We start from the raw sequence: 22,032 nt of genomic DNA, 5'->3' as shown, positions 1-22,032 counted from the left end.
ATGGTCCTGGACTGGGCACTGCAGCCCAACAGAGCCAACCCCCTTCATCAGGCGCCCATCGTACCTCCCCAGCAAGATGCAGAACCCAACTGCCACCGGGCAGCAACAGGCCCTCGAGGCCCTTAAATGCTTTGCTGTCTCTTGGGTGCTGCTTGACTCCTAAGGCATCACAGCAGCGAGGACCACGATGCCCAGGACTGTCACAGGTTGCTCCAAGAGACTTGAGAAAATTCAGAGGAGCGTACAGCACTGGCATTCAAGGCAGCTTTGCACCACTCTGAATCAGCCTGCTTGTTTAGGCATCCATGTTGGAACACGTTGGCCCAAATAACTGGCTTTACACAGTGGGGAGACCTAGGATTAGAGGGATTCATGAGATCTTTGCATACTGTCAACATTAATTTAAAAATTGCTCCACATGGGGCCGAAACTCATGCAGTTGAACACTTGACCGCATCCTGTAAAACAGGGCAGCGCCTGTATCCTGGGAGCTGTACCAAGTTGTCTCCAAGTGCTTTTAATTTACTAATATAACTAGTGAGATGTTCCTGCTGTGTCCTTGTGCCATGCCCCCCGGTAGAACAGCATGTCAGGGTGTTAAAAAGATGCCAGTGTGCTTCTGTGAAGGACTTCCTATGGACGATGATTCGCACAGCCCAAAGAAAAGTCCTTCTCAGATGACACATGTAACATTGCAAAAAAATTATTATTTTCCACATAAAAGGAATTTTATTTGCCTTCAGCGACATAGGCCACTGGGACCTCTTTCTAAAGCTGGCAGTGTTTCCAAGACTCTAAATAAAGCGACTGTATGACACAGACCTGAGATAAAAGCTTAGGGTAGAAAGCAGAGGGATGTTCTCATGAGAAGAGTACACAGGGTGGGTTTTGATAAGATGGCTAAAATGGAAGGAAATTTAGTAAAAAAGAGGGCCTAATGTGGGGGTCCCACTGTGGTCTCATGAGTGGTATTCAGCGTGTGCTGAAGACTCCTATAAGATCTCTGTTAAATTAGGCAACAAAAGGTTTTGCCTATTACACAGAGAGACATCCCAGAGAATCATCATCAGTCATAGCCGGTGGGAAAGGCGATGCTCGTCTTCCCCGTAGCGCCGCAGAGCTCTGCCGCAGAGCTGCTCCCTCTCCCGTGAAGCACGCAGCACAGGTTGTTAGGTGACATGGGCAATCATCACGTACATCGTCTTCTGCTCTTTCTAGGCACTTCTGGCTGATGATTGTGTGCAGTTCAGCCCCACATGTTTGTAGTACATTGGAGTGTGTGTACTTGGGGAAGACAAAGCGCTTGCCCTATTTGTTGGCCCGGATAAAGCTACAGGCTAGCTGCCTAGGTCAAACCACAGGGTTCTAATTTGCAGGCTGGAAAGGGATGAGTCCCCCTTGACCCCGTGGGTGTTCGCGTTTGAGTGTCTGGCACTGCTGAACACAGCCGGTGAAACACCGGACTGCTCAGCCTCCTTGCTGAGGAAGGTGCAGAACATGCATCTCATCTCCACATCTCCGTCTTGCAGGCAGATCCCGCTGTCCACCAGTAAAGTGGCTTTTCTCCAGTGCAGAAATTCTGTGTGCTGGGATGTTGGGACTCTTGGGCTCAACCCCTCGCAAGACTTCTTGTGCGAATGAGAGCAGTTGTCAGACCAAACCGTGGCAACATGCTAAGAGCAGTGGGTTCAGAGGGAGATGTTCCTTTAGGAAATCATGGTGGTTGTGGTTCCTGGGAAGGGTCTCATCCGAATCCTGACCAGGCTTGAGTGCCTATTCAACTTGTGAAGTCAGGCAGCCCATCCTCTCAGGAAGGGGTGACGTACCAGGCAGCGTACCGGGCCAGGAATGGTTATCAATTCATGAGGATGGTTAGCAATCGAGTAAGAAATGTCTGCTGTACTTTTCAACAGAAAGATTTCCAGACTGCAGTTCAACAAGGTGAAGCTGGAAGATGCTGGGGAGTACAGCTGCGAAGCGGAGAACGTTTTAGGGAAAGACACCGCAAAAGGCAGCCTGAATGTGAAAAGTGGTAAGTGAAGAAGCCAGCAAATGTCTTGAGCTGTCTGCCATTCAAGCAGAAAGCGGGAGGTTCTGCACATGATCTGTCTTGTATTTTGTTTCATGCTTTCAGGATATCGAGTAAAACAATCTTGGGAGATAAGAAAAATGCAGCTTAGCATAAATGTTTATCTTTGTTATCTGTCACTGGCAATGTGGTTAATTTACATTTTAAATAAACTTACAGTCTATGTATTTTTTTAAAAGGGGTAAGGAGGAAAGAAAGCTGGTGGGCTTGATGTATTATTTTTTTAAAGAATTTCTGAGAAGCAAAACTCACCAGAAGACAAGTAATTAAACCATAGGTTTGTGATGAGTGAAGTTGCTTCTGGTTTTCATCCTAGAATGTGTGCTCCATCTCTTAGAGCTCAGCGGATGGAGTCTGAGGTTAGGTGGTTTTATTATTATCTTGGTCATAATAATTATATTGCTTAACATGATGGTTTGGGTGCACCCTCCAGCTCAGAAAGTCCCTACAGTGGATGCCAGAAGCTGGGAGGGTGCGACTACGGGAGGGATGGCTCTGTACAAGCTCTGTTTCCTAAGCTCTTCCTCCTGCCATTCACAGTGGGCCACTGCGGGAGCCTGGGCTCTGTGCTCTGCAGCCCTTTGGTGTGATCCAGTTTTTCTGTTGTGCTCTTATTAGCATTAGTCAAATGTGAAGGAAGGTAGCTTTCTCCTGCTGCTTTCTGGCATTATTTTCTCTATTAACCTCTGCCTCAGCAGTGTTTGCAGTCCTGAATCTTTTATTCTGTGAGGCTGCAATATCACATAGCCTCCCCCCCAGCTACTCTGCCTGTAAAAGCCCAGTGCTTGCAAAGTCTGGAGAAAGGCCATCCATGCTCAGACCTCCATGCCTTCATGCTTCACGTCTATGAAGTTCTTTCCGATCACAATAGGAAAGGTGTCCAGAGTAAACTAACTGAGGCAGTGCCACTCCTTTTTTTCTGAATCACGCTCTGGCTGTCCCATCGCAATGTAAACTGTTCCTGTTTTGACTGGGAGCTGCATGTGCAACACCCCCTCCCCATGTGCAACATGCGCGGGCAGCATGTGCCTGCCATCAGAGCCCTGTCTGCCTCCTCCGCTCGCCCTTCCCAGTCACTAGCAAACCCCTTTCACAAGAAGAGCGTGACCGAGCAGCGCCCGCTGCAAGGCTCTGATCCTGCACACTGGTTATGGCACCAGGAAAATGCACATCAGGCCACTAGAACTTCGAACTGCCCCTTCCCGCACGCACAGGTAACGGCAGCATTTGTCGGGGTTTAACTCTTCCTCCGCAGGAAGGCACGCTGTCTGGCAAGGACAGGTGGTTGCTCTCACTCAGGCCACAGGGGGTATGAGGACACACCTGAATTGCCCAGAAATGTGTTGAGATCTGAAAATCAACCAAAGAGACCCAAAGATCTGGCCTGTACCTTTTCCTAGTGGGAGCTGCAGGCTGCAAGGTGCTGCAGATCCAGTAGATTGCCTGCTGTGCCCTGCTGTGGCAGTGCCTTCATTAATCCATTTTCTAAGCTGCCTTGCAAATCTGCCTTTGGCTTGCCACTCTCAGCTGCATGCACACCTTGCTGTTGCTATTTGCAGGTCACCTGGCAGGACAGCAGTTGAATGCTAGTTGTAGTCCCTTGCAAAGGTAAAGAAGATGATGGTGATCGCTGTAGGCTTTTGCAGCTCTGTCACCCCCTTTGCACTCTTTTTTCACTTCCCCCTGGAGCTACCCAGGCACTTGCTGTCGTGGAGTCTCCCTCTTTCCTTAATGCTGGGCCTTCTTGGGACCTTGACAGCTTTCCCCACTTCTGCAAGCTCCCTTCTTCTGTGATATCTTTCAGTAGAAAACTTCTCAGGGCATCTGCTTGTCTCTGAATCCACGTGTGCTGTCTTCTGTCCCTGCCTGCATTCTTCTCCAGGCTCCTTAGAACCGATCCTATTGTGGCTAAGCCTCAACACAGTGCTCTGTGAAGTTCTAGCAGTTTATAACAATTAATCAGAGCAGACGTGTGAGCTGGCCTCCCCTCAGAGCCTTCCCCTCTTTCCCAGAAGCTCACTCCAGCTATTGCTGTTTCTGTAAGTTCTGCTGCTTTATATTCTGCTTCTTTACTGCTGCCCTGTCCCTGGGAACCTGGTGCATCTGCCTGTCCCGGGCAGGCTGGCTGCGACTGGTGCTCTGGGACTGTCTGCTGGAAGCACACTTTCTGACCTGACACTTAGCAGTATTGTTGGAGGTCCTGTAATGTTGCTGTGATACAGGCGGGTGAATCCAGGACTTGGAAAAAGTCCTGAGCTAACACTGCATCTTGTGATACAGAGACATGAGGTTTGGGGACATTTCTGGGTGCCCCTGTAGAGAGGTGGCATTGCGAGAGGTGGCCTGAGCTGTTGAGGCTTGAGATGAGCATCGTGGAGGAGCGAGGTGTCCTCAGCCCAACTCGCCATTCCCCTCCAGGGGTGCAGAGGCCAGAGATGGAGGCTCCTGAGCCCACTCGAGTCCTGGCTGGCAGAGAAGGAGCTCACACGTGAGAGCCTCAGGCCCATGGATGTGAAGGTCTGAGATTCAGTCTCTGCTGGTAAAAATTTCTCAGTGTGATGAGGCAGCCTTGCCATTGCGAAGTACTCTTCGGTCTATTCCACTACCACTTTTCGGTTTATACCAGTTTCAAAAGAGCACCTTTTCAGCCATGCAGATCTGTTGCAAATCACCGAAAACACCACATTGAAGAGAGGTTTTCTTTAGAAAGAGAATGGCTGCAGTGCAGCGAGCCCTTGTCACTTAGAAAATGCCCATCAGCCAAACCCATCACCTCATCTCTCCTCTGCAGTTCCGGTATTTCCACAAAATGCCCAGCTCAGAAATAAATGCTTTTGCATTGACAAGCGTTGGGAGGTGTCAGTTTCTGAGGAAATGCTTCTGGGCTTAGCCAAAACATATTGTGCTTTGGTGCTATTTTCAGATTTTTATTACTTTGAGGTAAATTAGATGCTTTCTTAGAAAAATGTCTGATTTCCCACTTCTCTTTATTGAGTAGTCTGATATTGGTATCACATGGGCATGAGGGCACAGCTGAGATGTGATTGTTTCAGACTCTTTTTTTCCTCAGAAAATTTCTAGACACCTCCTTAACTGACCCCCCCTCCCCCTTTGCTAAACACTGCAGGAAAAATCAAACTTTTATAAAAAATTCTTTCTGCTTTTACCTTTTCATGGTGGTCTCACCCCCTATCTCTGACAGGGTGCTGCACACACAGCGTAGGCTCCTGGTGCTTTCTCCTTTGTGCATCTAGAGGGTGGTGAGGGGCTTTGATCCAGAAGGGGCTGCTGCTGCCAGCGGGCTTGAGTAGAGCTGGTGACTGTGGACATTGGACTTTCCCAGTATCCGGGTTTATAAAGAAGAAATTGCTACATGTGCTCGGCTCCACGGCCTTGGGCCATGGCCTTCATCTGTTTCATGTTCCTCCATCTCTTGTACGAGCATGACTTTGTGCTGCAGAACTGCACATACTTGTGGGATGGAGGCTCTTCAGATGACCTCACCTTTTCTTAAACTCCACATTTTTCTCACTGTCGTGTTCTGTGATCCCGTCTTTGCACTCTCGTGGTCGTCAGGACTAAGAAAACCTCCCCCAGTTTCGCTCATCACCTGCTGGGTGAGTCGTGAGCCATTCCTGCCTTTTTATCACGACAGAGATCCTAATGGCATGAGATCCTTTACAGCGAGGAGACCGGCGTGCCCTGTGCCGTCCCCTGCAAGGCCACTCGTTTATCTGCCTCTGTTACCCAGTTACCCATCTGAGCGTCCTCTAACCAGTACTAACACGTTGACAGCCACCCCAGCCTGTGCCACCCAGCAGCACCCGCTCTTGTCCTCCTCCCTGCAGTAGCTAAGCCCACTCTTCTCTGTTCAAAATAGATATTTTGTTCACTACTTTCTTACCTTAATTTCCCCAGGAACAACGAAAGCACCACAAGTCTTACCAGCCTCAGAAACTAAAATAGTTGTTATGGAAGAAGAGTGTAAGTACCTCTCCCCTGGCTCCCCCAATATAGCTTTTTTCCCCTTATTTGTTTTGTTTTTATGAGACATTTTGCATAAATGCTTTATTGCCTCCTGGAATCTTCTTTAATCACTACTTCTTTTGATTTCTCCCAAAGCCATTGATCTTTCCCTAGATCTTTCAGAAAATATGATTTATATTGCTGGTGTCTATCTTAGAGAGGGGTAACTTTTGCAATGGTAACTTGAAGAATGTACTACTTAAAATTGCAGCTGGATTTTAAGGACTCCCAGCTCTTTCAATACACGGGTTTATTGATATTTGTACGATGTGCTTGTTACGGCCTTTGATTTAGCGGGTTTTTTTGTTGGTTTGTTTTTGGGTTTGGGGTTTTTTTTTGAGGATAGGTGAGAAAACCAAAAGAGGCTATAGGAAATACAAGAAAAAAGACTTAAGTCTTCTAAGCATAAGTCATAAGAAAATTGCAGAAAATACATCTGCACCCTGCCATCACATTTTTCCTTGAGTCTCCAGAAAGCAAGAACAGATTTCCCAAAATGTTTAATTAGATTTAATGCGGTGGAAGTGCTTTTTAGCATTCCCTCCCATTCAGTTGTCACAAATGCAGTAGAAAATGGGCACATAAAAATAAAAATCAAAGCATGTATACAAGTGTAGATCTAGAAGCCAGGTGCCTGGCCGTTGGTTCAGCTCTTTCTGGTGGAGGGCATTATTTCTGTGTCGGAGAGCCTCTCCGCGCTGGGGGACACTGTGCCACCCAGGCAGCGTCAGCACGCTGGACAGCCCACCAGGATCCCGGCCAAACGAGCAGGCACGCGGAGAGCGGAAGACCAGGCGGTTATTTTGAGATCTGTGCTATATTTCCATTCCAGCTGCTCACGCCCAGAACTGACAGCGCAGCTGGCTGTGCCTCTCTGTTGACAATTCCGCTTTGCAGATTTTATGGGGATGTTTCCTCCTTGGAAAGCTCAATCTTTTATGATTTTAAAGGAAATCTGATTGCAGCTACAGCAGGGACTGGCCAGGTATCCTTTAAAAGCTTTTCTGATTAGAAAACTGCACTTAAAATTTGCTCTTGTGTTGTGCTTTAGCCTTCCGCTGCACTGTGGACATCATGCTGAGATGCAGCACCATTAATGCAACGACCATACCATCCTTCCCCAGGATTTTTCCTTTGTGTTCACCAGCATAGATCCATGCTACATATTTGCATTGCATTAGATATATGCTATTTTCACTAAAAGCCAAATTTCAACAATAGAAAGGAAACTGGCAAAATGTCGTGTGGCTTGCACAGAAGTTTCTCCTTTTGAAAAACTTCTTTCCTCTGTGGGAACATCATCCTTGACTGTCTGTTTTTTTCTTAACGATGTGAAGAGATGGTAAAGTCTCCAGAGTTGAAGCTGTAATTGACTTTTTCCTTCACATTCCTTTTTTATGATCTCTCTCAATTGTTATCTAAGTAACACATAGTCCCCCTGATTTTTATCGTTACTGATGGTCTGTCATAGAATTGCACATGTGTATAACATATGGGGAGGTAAATAAGATGTTGTGAGGTGTGATGATCTGGAAATCTGTCAAGCATCTCATTCTTGTAAAATTCTTGCATTTCTTTTAAATATCTATATTCAAAAGCTTGTCTGGCACCTGTAGGTTGTCCCAGCTCTCATTGTTTCACTGAAAGATTGTAAATGATCCACTGGATTTTAAACACCGTGTTGAGAAAGCACCATGCAAACTTGGTGGTAGCTGCAGTTCCCTGGGAAAGAAGAGAATGCCTTGCACAGGCAGCTTGGTCACGGCGCTTGGTCACTTCTGTTTGGCCCATGGTGCGAGGCAGGCATCTTACCAGGTAGGCTGGGCAAGGGTGTTAGACCCTACACCTCAAGAAGCTCACCGTGTTCTCCCCATGGCCCAGACAGTCCCTATGGGCAAGGGGATAAAACCCCATCGCTCCATGTAGCCCCACGTGTCTCACCCCCTGTAGCCCTGTTGCTCCTGGTGTATATGTTTTTAACTGGTATTTTTCCTGAAGGTCCCAGTTCCTTCCTGGATGGTCTGACCTTCCTTTCTACCCCTGCCTTGGGAAAAGGAGTGGGATATCACATATTTCCCCCTTGGAGCACTGTTAAAGCCTTTCTTACCACCTCTATGTGTAGCTGCTAGCAAATCCTGCCACATTCTGAGTCACCCCTGCCTTCCTCCTCCTCTTCTCCAGTGGCCACAGACCTCTGGGCACTGCTGCATCCTTGACACAAGCCAGGTTTACACACCAGACAGCACTCAAAATGCAGCCCCGGTCTCCAAGGTGTTCTGTCTCCATTCTTGAGTAATGTTTTTCTCTGGAAGCGTATTTTTTGTCCCTCTGCTTTCCATCTCAGCACCAAGCCTAGCTGGCACCTGACACAAGGCTACAGAGTGCAAGGAGGCAGATTGGTACCATAGGTTCTTGGAAACTTCTGCATTATTATGATGATGTGCATGGGATCTCTTCCCCAGCTGCTGTCCCCCTACATGCTGGCTGGAGCAGGACTTCTGGTTCCCTTTGACAGGGGCACTGTTTGGTATGGCCTCACAGATCTCATGACAGTATGGAGAAACCCCAGGATCTCATGGTGTTTCTGGTGTAGAGGCAACCCTTATACCAGTCTGGATCTGGGACCAAAGACAGCACACTTGGGAGATCTGGGATCTGACGGTACTGCATTTTGAGAGCTGTCTGGATTCAAGTCTGCCTTGCATCCTTGTCCAGCCCATGTGAATGCAGCCCTATACTCGGGGTGAGTACTGGGACCTGCCAGACAGAGAGTTGGGTTTCCTGATGCCCCCACTACATGGTATGTGCATGGCATGGGGTACCACTCAGCTTCATTCACTGGTGTGGACACCTTCAGATGAGCTAGAGCCATTTAGCAGATGTAACAAGCTGGACCATGGAGTGTGGTGAGTGCTAGCCTGGTCATAGGGGTGTAGTGTTGATCTTAACACCAGCTTTGGTCCACATGGTCAGGCTAGACTCTGAGGGCCAGATTCAGAAAGGAAATCTGGTGTCTGGGAAAGTCTTTCCATGATGTTGCATATTTTGACATGGTACCACAGTCTTACACCTTCCTCTGAGTATATGCTTTTGTTTGAGCATTGTTAGACTACAGCAGCCCTAGAGATGCTTCCTTCAGAAAGCACTGGGGCTCAAAAAAGAAGACATCCCTACTACTCTTATCAAGAAGTCTTCCTATTGAGGCCAGTAAGCATGAGATAGTTGCAGTAGCCTCATCCATAGTGAAAAAGTGTTAAATAAGATGTCTTGTGTTTGTCACAGACTAAGATTGCGCAGTTGGGTGGTCATAGTGGCTCAGCTCACAGGCAGGAACTTGCAGGGGTGGGGTAACTTGATCATGTGCCCTGATGCAGAGAGAAAGGTCCTTTATGCTCATTTCAACATCCAGAGAACTCAAAATGGTAATGTGATCCTGTCACTGTGCAGCTTGAAGCAGCTAAACAAGGTTCAGGAGTCTGTGGCTACAGACTTGCTTGGTAAACAGAATAAGAATCAGTGTCAAAGTTTAGAAACATTTTGATGGAGGCAAGAATGGAAGAAGGTTCAGAGCAATCTGTAGAGCATTCTGAGATGGAAGGTTTATGCAGGACAAAGATGCTAAAATCTTATCAAAGTTTCATTTTTAAAAGGTAAGATAATGTTTGAAATTTCTGAAAAGGTCAGGTAATCCCTTTTGCTTATTTTCTGCTGTTGAGTTCTCCTCTAGTTTACTTCCTTGACTTCAACAAACAGGTAAAGTCTTGAGGGTAAAAAAAGAATACAGGCTGGGTGGAGGAAGCGTGGTTTGGTACCATCAGGATACGAGAGGATCCGCCAGTGATGGGCAGATGCTCTAAACCAACATGTGGATCATTGCAGCTGCTCACCCGGACTCTGCTCATGCCCTTTGTCTGGGTCACTATCTAGCTAATCTGGTTGAGTGCCTTTACTTTACCAGCCTGCGTAGGCTGGCAGGGCTGGCTCGGCTGTCTAATCTCACTCTACGGGTGCTCTGCAGCAGAGGGAGGTTTGGGATCAGATGAGAAGATGAGAGAGGGAGAAAGAGCAGAAGAGGCAGTGCTGAGTTGTGCTGGGAACATGAGGATTGGGCGATAATGTCAGGCACCTGAATGAAAGCTGGGCTCTCCGGACTGATTTTTGGGGCCTTTATTTCAACTGCTGGGGATCACAAGCCCTCACTGAAATCCCTTTAGAAATCCCCGTGGGAGGGTAGGTGAAACAGCCCTTCTTTCTCCAATTAAGTCTAACTCTCCACTCACCAGTTTGGGTCCACAGATTTCATAGCTGTCATCTTGGTGATGTCATTGGACTAAGTTTGTAGACTCATTGGTTTAGACTTATTCAGGCTCTCCCTCGCCCATTTAATACCTCCCCCAATGCTTAGCATGGCTGGGTGTTGGAAATATTTTCCTTACTTTCTCTCTCCCAGGTGAGATAGGCCTGGTGGACTTGCATGATTACAATGGCTCAGTGATGTCTTTACTGTGATGTGGTTTGTAAGTCACATCTAGTTGAATCGAACCTTCAGCATATACCACAGTAAGATGTGCCATGTAATTAAGGTTCAGCCAATTCCCCCAAACCTTGTCTGAAGTCCAGTCTGGCATGGCCTTTACTGGGTGACCGTGGCAGACCTGCACGTTAATTGGCTGGTCAATCTCTGGTCACTCCAGTCTGAAGGCACTGTGCTCTCCTGGAGTCAGCGATGCTACAAATGTGAGCATGGTGCTGTTGGTTTGGAGTTGAAGGGTGTCCAGCCAGCCCAGAGCACGGGTAGAGCAGACAGAAGTCAGTCCACCGAGGGCTATGCGGACAGACCAGTTTTCAGTATTAGACTAAAAATAAGTCCTGGCGTGGCCTTTGCTCAGATAATTTAAAACCCACAACTGGAGGTGTGGTTGCTAATTGAGTGGAGCCTGCACGCACGCAGGCATGGTACCTTGAGGTGTACGTGTTGGAGGTCTCGCCGTCAGTCTGCAGAGAGAGCTGCGTTGTGCCTGTCTGCTGTCAGGTCCCGGTCGCTGCTTATTTTGCACACTGTATATTTTTTAAGTAGCCATCACATCTACTACTCTAGATGTGATATTAAGACAGGCCATTGACACTCTAAAGACAAAGACGGGCAGTATGGAGTGAAGTGTAGGATGGAAGCTGATGTCCCCTGGAAGAACTGGGGCTGTAAGCCCAGCGTTCAGAGCAGGAGGCCGTGTACCAGCAGATCTGCTCTGCCCGACTCCATCATGTGATCCTGGCATGTTGCTTCACTTCTTGGGCTTCAGCTGTCCCGCCTGCAAAGCATTCATGCTGGCACTGGCCCTGCAAAAGGCTTTTTAGGTTGTTGAACAAATCCCCTCATTGAAGTATCATGTTGCTGCTATTACAATTGATGATGGGGATTTGGGAAAATAAAATGCTGCAGTGCTAACACGTGCATTCTGGGACCCTTGTGGTAGAGAAAAGCATAGGAAGGGCTCCTTCATAAAGCTGGAGAGATCAGCCTGGAGGAGCAACTAGAAGCTTTATAGTGACACAGGACTTTGCCCCTGCAATAGCTACCTGTCCTATGGAAACAGGCAGTCCCTTGGTGCTCAGAAACCTTTAAACTTGCTCCTCAGCGAAACACCTGAACAGTGCAGATGGGAGACATGGGGAGTGCTGCCTGTGTTGTTTTGATCAGCGATATTTGATGTTCTGAGAAGAGTGTCCTGCAGTCCAGCATTTGTGTTTTGGGATGAACTTCTAGTCTGCAGCTATTGATCCTCATGATCCCCTCAGGAACTGGGAACATAATTCCAGCAGGATCTATTTCAATAAAATGCAGGGGTAAATATTGGGTCATTTCCAAATGAATAAACACACAGGAGCAGAATTTTTATGAGCTCCAGAGTCAGTCTGTTGCCAGGTGAGCCCCAGTCTGCACAGGCCCTTCTGATTTTATGTACAGATAGCAGCAGTGAACATCCAGCCTCTGTTCAGGTTTATTAAGAGAAGAGAGTGTCGTACCAGACGTACAGAAGTCTGCCACAGAGAGAATGGTTAGGATCAACAGCCCTTCAGTGTATTAATCAGTGTAAATCATGGGTTTAGTGTGGCTCGCGCCAGGATTACAGTGCTACAACTAAGGAATAGCTTGGCCAGACACCTTCTCGTCCATGTTCTTCTGACAAGCAGTTGGATGAACTCGGTTGAGAGGAACCTCAGCAATTCTGTGTTTTATCAGTAAGTACACGAGGCATATACAGAGCAGGCAATTTGTATACACTCTCCAACCAGCTGAGTTCATCTGTCTAACTGAATGTCTAAATATTGAGAGAATAAAGTGTCTGTACTCTATGAACCCACCAGTCAAAGTTATTTATAAAAAAAAAAGGAGCAGTGAAACTATCGCTGCCTCCCTACTCTCATCGACAGTAGCTGTAGTTTGTGAAAAATTAACTATACTTTATAGTCCAAGCTGCATTAATTAACTCTTTGCAGGGGGAGTATTTCACCAGATTTCTGAGAACAGGCTGGTGAGCTGCCTGCAAAGGTTAAATGACGTGCGTGGTAGGAATTGTGTAAGAATCCCTGCACAATCATTAATGGCCTTTCTGCGTAGATGGATTGTGTGAAGGGAAGTCCACATGGCAACGTCAGTGCCTGTGGCTCTCCTCTCTGTTGCCCTGCTATTGATGTTAGTCCCGAATAACCTAGGCGTGCGGTGGAAAACAGACGCTCTGAATGACTACAGTGCTCTGAATCTCTCGTGTGTTTATGCTGCACTGTTCTCACTGACTGGGACAGCAAAAATGAAAGGTGGCTTCAGATTGTTCACAATCACATCCATCAAGAGGCAGCCCTCTTTTCCCCGTCCTCACCTCCTTATTCCCTTCTGCTTTGTTCTCAGCCCTGGGACTGAGACCCAGGGCTCTCTCAGCTGGAGATCTGACTTGCCGATGGGTGAGCCGCTCCAGGCCTTCGTCCACCTTGCAGGAGCTTTGTGACCAGTTTGCCTGTGTGTTTGCAGAGGCCCCTGCCTCAGGGGCACCTTGCTTATTCCCAGTGGTCTAATTTCACCATTTCTTTTCTGTAACTTGCCCCATGCACACTCCCTGTTTCCCCTTAATTCGTTGAAGTACTTGGGGAGGCAGTTGGTACATGACTGATGTTACTGCACAAACCCCCTCATCATCTCCCACTACATGTGAGTCCCTTTCCACCCCAGTCCACCCAGACTGCAGCTAGCACCCAAAACTGCTCCCTTGCTTATTCAGATCTCTATTTATCTCAGTAATTTTACAACTTTCCAAGTCATTCGGGATAGATGGAGTTGTATTGGAGGCTGAATGAAGGACTTATTCTACCACACCAGCCAACAGGGAGTAAAATCTGCCTGGTACCGCGTGGCAGTTAAGGTAAAATAGCTGTGGGAAGTCATTTCTGGATCACCAGGCACACCTGAATGGTGTTTGCAGCGGAGGTGAATGAACATGCATGACTGCAAATAAACTGTATGTGAGGCTCACTTTACCAACATCGGTCATCGAACTGCAGATGACTCAGGACCAGGTAGATATTTGTTAACGTTATTTCCAGTGGCCCAGGATGATGGGGGAATACAGCTAATCATAAAGTAACTGAATGGAGTCACTTGTGAATCTGGGAATTTACCTGCTAGTGTGGTGGAAACGCACTGAAATCTCCCTTGGCCTCATGCTTCAAGGTACTTGTCTGTGATCTGCTGCCCCATGGTGTCAAAGGGGGCCACATTTCAACCCAGGCACAAGTAACGTTTTCTAAGCGAGACATTTTGCTTCCCTTTGTCCCCCCACAAGAGCTGCTCTCTGAATTGGCAGGTCTCTCCATCCTTGCTCCCAAACTAGTTGCAGCTACTGCCCTCATGAACATGAAGTCCCAGCTGCAGCAACATCCCAGAGCAATCAGGCACCTTGGGAGGCTCTGGACTCCGTGTTGCCATGCAGGAGTGAGATTTCAGGGTTATAGTAGATAAAGATCTGTATTCAGTACGTCAAAACTCAAAATGAACATTAGGAATTACTATGAATGGAATAGAGAGAAAACCAGGGTGACATAAATATCGCGTGTGCAGGATGGTCTCGCCATCTCCAAAGGGAAAACCAGAGCCCAAGATGGCACAAAAAAGGACTGCAGCCAGGTCAACCTCTGTATAAGAAGCTACTAAAGAGATCATCGCTTTCCAGCTAGGGAAGGAGATGCTGGCTGTGCCTGTAAAGCAACAGGTAGCCCAGGGGAAATGAGTGGGGATGTCCACTATTTTTTCTGATACAAGAGCCAGGAAGGGGCAGGTTTAAAAGAAGTAAATGGAGATGTGTCTTTGCACACTGTGTACATGACACTGGAGCTCTTGTCACAAATACTGTGGATGCTACAAGATTAGATTTGTTCAAACAGCCACTAGACACGTTTGTGGAAGAGAAATCCATCGAAGACTATTAAATGTAAAGACACTGAGGCTGACAAAATCATAGAATCATAGACTCGTTTGGGTTGGAAGGGACCTTTAAAGGTCATCTAGTCCAACCCCCCTGCAATGAGCAGGAACAAAGACTTAGGTTGTCTCTGAGCTGCTCATCCTAGATGGCCAGAAGAAAATTAACATTGCATGCTCATGCTGATCTTCTTCCTTAAACATTGCCTGTTCGCCACTGTCAGAGACAAGACAGGGTTTTGGTTTGACCAGTACTGCTCAGCTTATATAGTCTTATAATGGCCTGTATTTCATGACACTCTCTTCTCAGCAGGGAACCGGGCTGACGGCCTCTTCTTGTAGCCTTTGCTACATCTCTGCCGCTAACAAATGGACCATAGTAATATGATTCTGTGATTCAGTTTTAAAACACTTTGTGCTTCTTTGGGAGAAAAGGCACGGTACTTGCAGAAAACAGGATTTAAAGGATAACGACATTAACAAGATGCTTCTAGGAGAACTGATCAACCACGTATTTTTCTGACAGGCATAGCTCTGTTGACTTTTTCTAGAAGTGCACAACATGCATGTCCCAAGCCTCATTCATGTCAGTCTCTTTTTTATTTGTATAAAAGGAACAAAATTGTTTATATGGGATGAAAATCCCATGCAATCTCTAGCTGGTCAGCACTGTAATCCACTCTGGTACCACAACATCACACAGCACTGCATCTTCCCATCCACCTTTTCTGGTGGAAAGGGTACCTTTTTATTTGAGGTGTTTTCTGTGGGGAGGTTTCTGCGCTCTGTTTTTATTTCTTCCTCTCTGCTCCTCCCTTACTGCGGAAAGGCTCGCTCCAGAATCCTTTCCTGTAGGATTTATGATGTGCGAGTTTGCCAGATGGATCGTTTTGCTTGCTAGCAACTGGTACATTTGATGGTTGCAGGGGTGACGGCTTCCTGCAGGCTGTGCTTGTTCTTCATCCACGTGCCTTTCAATTTGCACCAGTGCTTTGGTTCATGAAATTTCAGTGCTCCCTGATCTGACAGCACGCTTGCAGCTTTAACAGAGTTCATTGTGCAGTTTTAAGGTACTTCAGTAAAAGCCTGCAAGCACTCCAAACCAAAGGCCACCCTGCGAGCGGCTTTCAGCAGCTCCCATGCTGCTGGCCAGGCAGCACTTGGGGACTGTTGGAAGGGACAGTCGCTGTCTTCTGTGTACCTGCTCCCCTGCAATTTTCACACTTCCCTGGCAGGCCCTTGCTTGCTCTGCTCCTGCTTCTGCCTCCACAAGGCTGGCCCAGCCGGCCCCAAGAGCTGCAGAGCAAAGCAGGCAGCTCCTACTAGCCCGGCAGCCTGCACAACCTGCAGCTTCCCATGCACATGCACAATGAAGCCTGTGCAGACCCTGGCTCCGACTGTGTTTTGGGACACAGCTGCCTGCTTCCAGGCTAGGTTTTATTTTCATGCTTATATTTAAAATGGCATTTGGTGTTAAGGCTTGGTTTAAGTGGCTGGATCAAGCAATAGCTAAAGGAGAGGCCTTGCAAAGAAAGTCCAGGTGCTATCACACACAGAGCTCCTCTGTCCTGAACCCACAGCTCTCCACTGGCCTTAGAAGTGTGCTACTATCTCGTAAAGGTATAAATTATACAGGCTTCTTACAAAGCTATTACAATGGCTTTGGCTTCTAGTTCCCATTAATCTTAACTGGAAGGGAGCACTGAATTTCCCTACAGAAGTTTGGGAGTTTTTATATTTCAGGGTTTTTTGCAAGGACTTCTTTGGCAGCTTGGTCGAATCGTCTGTTCTAAAACCCAGCATACACTCTAGTACGTGTATACTGCTCCGCACATTTGGCTCCCAGCTGGCTGGCGTTACATGCCCTAGGAGGGGAGCAGCTATCTGCTGTCCCAGGGCCATGTGCATTTTCAGTCTTTGCTGAAGTATTTGCCATGTCTGGTTTGCAGAGCACTTTGGGACAACTTTGCTCTGCCCTGGATAGCTGTGAAAAGACAACCCCAGAGGCAATGGTTATTCAAGGCAAAGCATAGAAATAACTGCTTAGTGCACAACCCTGGCTCTGTCAGACAGTGGAAGGCAATGACTTCCCCGTGGGAACAGAAGACAATGGGGTTGGACAATGCATTGGTTCGAGCAAAATGAACAGTAAGCTTGGCTCTGCCTTGAGCTGTGTGCAGGTAACAGCGTGGGCCACTCCTGCTGTGCACAGCCTGATGAGCAAACTCCTCATTCAGAGAGGCATGGACCCCATGCAGTCAGAGATAGTCCTAAAAGCAAGAGAACCAGAACAAGCTTGTTTCATTGCTCATGTGCCAAGCATCACCCAAATGTGAGAGGCTTCACAGGACGCTGGGAGCCCTCCTTTACTTGTGAGAGCGCGGACGTGCCCGGCAGGCACTGGGCTGGAGCAGGAGCGTGAGAACGGAGACCTTGGCTCTGGCGGTGTGGGCTGCAGCTGGAGGCAGCAGGGCAGGCACCCGCGGCAGCCTCTGAGCCTGCTGCGGAGGTGGGACGGGCACGGGGGCTGCCCGAGGTGTGGGGAGCAGCCCTGGCTCCCTCCAGGGCAGGCTCTGGCATGCCTTGCTGCTTCTCCCATGGTTCTGACTAGCTACTGCCTGGGGCTCTGGCTCCAGCCTTCTTCCTCGAATCCTGTCAATGAGGTGTTCAGTCTTCAGCAACTGGTCTGAAGTCACTAACCTCTCCATGAGGTTCGTTCATGCTTTGGAAAACAGGATGGAGGAGGATACCTCCTCAGAAACCTCGAGTACAGCATAAAAGGCACTGGAAAGTAGGTAGTAGCCACACTGCTGGAGATGTAACTGTGTTAGGGTATAAGCAAGGTGGGTAGTCCAGAAAGGGGGACTATCTTTAATGAGATTAAGTATTCAGTTGGAAAAAGCACATGCTTTTGAGTGCCCAGCCCTTCTTTCAGTTATGTGAAGATGGGTCTGCATTCCCCAAAGCTGGTCTGCTTTTGTAACCTGTATTAGTTGCTCTAACAAAAGGTTTTTCCCTTCCTAGAAGCCTTTGTCTTGGCTATGGAGACTCTCTGTTTTGGGCTGTAAGTTTGTCTAAGTCATTCAGAGACAGGAATTGCAGTGAAATTCTGCAGAGTACCATCAGTTTTGTTTGTACCTTACATGGCTGGAAAGCTTTTCTCCAGAAAGAAATTTGGATTTGGAAAAGCATCTGTATCCCAGGAAACTTGAGTCATGCTGGCTGCCTCCCTCTTAGCACAGACCGGGGCTGACTTACTTCTACTGCTGAACTTCTGCTTGGTCTCTTGAGGCAGCCCCACTGGGGCATGACAGAGAAATGCTCAGAAATAGGGGAGGGAGAGATGGAGCTGTTCTTGCTTGCGCCAGACCTGTTCTGGGGACAATGAGGGCACTTGCTTCTGGCTCTGAAAACTTATTTCCTCCCAGAGATGTGAAGCAATGAAATGTCCCCTGCAGTATCTCTGGATCTTGGTCCAGTATCACGATGCAAATCAGGCCTCGGCAGCATGCCACCGTGACTCTGCAGCACATGCTCGTCCTAACCTCCTGCCAGCCTGCTGGTGCAGGGTTGCATGCATGTATAAGGGGAGGGCAAGGAGAGGTGGGAAAGGGGCACTTTTCCCCAGAGCTTGCCAAAAAGATGATCTTGTCCTGACATGCTGGCTGCTTAGAGGAAGGCGTGTCCTCAATGCCTCACTCACTTGGCCACTTCTGCTGGGAAAGGAAAGGTCAAGTTGCAGCCCCAGGTGAAGGTGGGTCTGAAGGCACAGGCTGAGGTTTGTAGCTCTGGGGTTTTTACTTTGGCAAATGAACTAGCTGAAAATCATAAAAGAAAACAGAATTGCCCAACAAAGGAAATAACAATATATCCTTTTTGTGTGTGTTTTTTTTTCCCTGCAGTAACCACAACTCTCTCCTCCTGGTCCGGGCATGCTAGAAAATGCAACGAAACAGCCAAGTCCTATTGTGTCAATGGTGGGGTATGCTACTACATCGAGGGGATTAATCAGCTGTCTTGCAAGTAAGTGAGTGTAGTTCTTGTGTCAATATGGAAATTACTTGGCTGGGGGAGAGGAGACCTCTGTGCAACTGCCAGAGGAGGGTTAGCTCTGAAATTCTCCTGGCAATTGCAGTTTGAGCTGTGCAGGTTCAGAAAGGCAGACTAGAGGGGCGGGGGTGGGGGAGGAGGGTTCATATTTTCTTTTTTGTGTGAGTGCCACTGTTCGCTTTTCCTGACTCTTCCTCTAAGAATATGTTTGTTCTGGCTGTTTCCTTTCCCTTTCTTCCCTTTCTCCTCTGCAGCTTCAGGGAAGGTCGGGTCCCTTTTGCTCTCCCTGAGCTAGGTCAAAGCTCCGCGTCCCCCGCTGATACGTCCTCCCCTCCAAGCAGGGGGGCTTTCCCCAGTGCACAGCCACCTCCCTCCTCCAAGACTGGAGGGGCTCCCTTACTGAGACCTGCCTCTTACCTCTCCTGTCTGCACCTCATGGGCCCAGAAGCGGGTTTAGCACACAGCTGTTCACCACTCTGTGCCACTTTGTGGTAGGCTGTGGGTTGTTCATTTCTCCCCTTCAAATGTTAAAACCTGCAAAAAAACCCAAGGAGACATACCAAATTATCGTTAAAATGAAATTTCTTGGAGAGGTTAAAGTGGGGCTGCATAGTCCGAGGGATGTGGAATGGGATGTCAGAGCTTTTCACCTCTGGTTCAAACCTATCACAGCCAGCAAGCCCAATAGCATCTCACAGCTCACCCTCCAAGCCTAATGGGGACTGTGAATGAAAAGTGCAGTCTGCTTGTCAGTGCTGGAGATGTAGGTACCCAAAGCACACCTGTACCTGCCCCTGGGCTCCTGCAGAGTGAGCATGAGGTGGTGCCCTGGGTGTGCATTTGCTGAGCAGATGCAGTCAGCTTCTGAGCTCACCTGGGGATCCAGGCGTCACTGTGCCCAGCTTGGAGAAGCCCAGAGATGACTGTTTTCTCCCTGCGTGGCCCAGAGACCTCTCCGTGGAGATGCACAGCCAAAGGTATTTACATCTGTGGATGTCAAGCTAGTATCACTGCCACTGCATGGTGTAATGCTCACTAGGCACCTCAGCTCTTCAGGCCTTGAAGGACACATCTGAACAGAACCATCACCGCGCCTGGAAGGGTTGCGAGCTGGATTAGGCTTAGCACAACTCCCTCCTCCCAGTACTCCTTTGTTTTGGCAGGGAGCAGTAGGAAAGACCCTGTGGAAATGCATTCTGCTGAGCTCCTGTGCTCTCACTTTCCAATGCAGGATCAGCTGTGGTGGGAAGGACACAGGATGAACAGCATCTTCCAGTTCTCCCAGGCTTGCCCCTTCAGACATGAAAAGAGCCGGGTAGGACAGAAACCAGATACTGTGGTCCTCCATGTTTCCCATGTGCGTGAAGTGAGAGCAGCCCTTGTACACCACAGACCTGTGCTTTAGGGTAGTTGTCTCTGCCATTGGCTTCTTGGTGGCACTGTAAGTTCATCTTGCCAGAGTTCCCCATAGGAAACACGGGGGAAGCCCCATATGATGAATCAAAGCCACAGCCACTATTCTGGTGTAGCTGTAGCCCCAGGAAGCCCCAGCAGTTCCAGTCTTCCCACGCTGCGGAGGGCTCAACCCTTGAAGCCTGGAGGAGTGTATGAATCAATGTCTCTATCTGTAAGCAACGTGGTGGTGCCAAAAGCACAGATCTCAAGGCTATTTCTTTTGGGAAGAACTTGAATCCAGATCAAGACTTTTCAAATTGGATCAATTTCTAATTACAGCAAGAGTTACCTGAACTCCTGCCATACGCAGCTATAATGGTAAGGCTCCATTTTTCCTAATGAAGGATACATGTGGTAGTTATCAAGTGTCTTCAGCAAATAGACTGTTTTAACCAAAGTAATTCCAGCCTTGCGAAGAAAGAGTCTACCTTCAAACCAGGCTGCTATGATAGCTGATGAACAGAGGGGAAGCTCAGTGATGGATTCCATTAAGATTTTATGTGCCATACGAAACAGACCTAATTGTTTCATATCATTTGAAAGCCTTAATTCCTTACTTGCAGATGGTAAAATGATTTCCTTTTCTGATGAGTCCCAAGATACCAATTGCTAAAACCAGATGGGAATTGAATGGGTGTGTATGGAAGGGCAGCAAATTGTTAACCGAAAGGAGGTGCTTTGAAGGTCTGCACTGTCAGTATTCATCTGCCAGAAAAGACAGTTCTGTGTTAACAGGAACCCAGGGGACCCTAGTGCCTTCCACACAGTACAGTCATTTCTGATCTTACTGCTTGAGGAGATATCTGGATGTTCATTCTCCTTGGGTGTTTTCATCATTAAATCGTAGACTGAAGATAAGAAATCCTGGCTTTTGAAGTGGTGTAATTTTAGAGTTTCTGGACTCCAGAAGGCAATAGTTAGTTATTGAGGAATGCAGAAGCATTTGAACTGAACATAGTATTTCCCATAAAATGGCTTTCCCAGTAACACGGAGGATTCTTGAGGAAGGCTGATGATGGATAAACAGACTTCACATTTGCCTGCCCGCAAACTAGCAAAATGCTGAAATGTTTCACAGCTTCCTCGTTGCACCAAGACAGGAGATCTACTGCTGTGGTTTGTGAAAGGTCCAAAGATACAGATTTGGAGGAGAAACTAGAGGAGGCAAAGATGCAGGCTTTGACCTGCTTTTCTGAACTCTGTAACATGGGAGCCAGCCTTGGTCCTCCAGCCACGCCATGCCTCTGAGGCACGAGCACGGAGGACATCAATAGGTCCTTCTGCACACAATGCCTTGGAGATCAAACAAGAGCTGCGTGAGCATCTTGAGCCAGGAGCAACACATGTGTCCGTGCGCTGTTCCCACTTTGCTATTCTGATTAGAGTCAGCAGGGCCTTGGGGAGTCTTCTGGCACCGTGTGCCAGCTTGCAGTCCTCCTTTACTGAGTGCTAAGGAGATTCTAGCACCCCGGCACCTGTGTGATGTTACCAGCCTTTCCAATACCACCTATCAGAAAACAGAATTTTAGAGTGTTCTTGTTCACTACCTGCCACCATCCTCTAATTAGCTTCCTGGAGTGGATTTCATTGTTTGCAGCTGTCCACAAGCATAGGAGATCCTTCCTGTAGATGTTACCCCTGGCACTCTGGAGCAAAAAGAGCAGCTGGGTTCTCAAATGATTTCTTCTCCTGAAGTGACTCATGCTTGATTTGTTACAGATATTGCCTAAATTGGCAGCTGGCCTTTCATTATTATTTTTTAACAGGCTTCCCAGAAACGTGTTCCTCCTGGTCTTTGTGCTGGTTTTGGCTGGGATAGAGTTAATTTTCTTCCCAGTACCTAGTGTGGGGCTGTGTTTTGGATTTTGCTGAAAACCAGTGCTGATAATACAGGGATGTTTTCATTACTGCTGAGCAGTGCTGACACAGAGTCAAGGCCTTT

The 22,032-nt window shown here is 47.8% G+C and overlaps 1 protein-coding gene across 1 annotated transcript in view; it reads left to right on the top strand.

The window, feature by feature from the left end:
* The window catches only part of NRG2 (neuregulin 2), a 194,453-nt gene that overhangs the window by 139,617 nt on the left and 32,804 nt on the right, over positions 1-22,032 (top strand). Inside the window, exons 4-6 of the mRNA XM_019472277.1 lie at positions 1,914-2,032; positions 6,008-6,073; positions 18,488-18,608. Coding sequence (XP_019327822.1) covers positions 1,914-2,032; positions 6,008-6,073; positions 18,488-18,608 — 306 coding nt within the window. The remainder of the gene's footprint in view (positions 1-1,913; positions 2,033-6,007; positions 6,074-18,487; positions 18,609-22,032) is intronic.

The sequence above is a fragment of the Aptenodytes forsteri genome, unplaced genomic scaffold (assembly GCF_000699145.1).
Source record: "Aptenodytes forsteri isolate BGI_AS27 unplaced genomic scaffold, ASM69914v1 Scaffold19, whole genome shotgun sequence".
Classification (NCBI taxonomy): Eukaryota; Metazoa; Chordata; class Aves; order Sphenisciformes; family Spheniscidae; genus Aptenodytes; species Aptenodytes forsteri.
The sequence above is the reverse complement of the archived record's forward strand: the minus strand, read 5'-3'. Positions and strand labels throughout refer to the sequence as shown.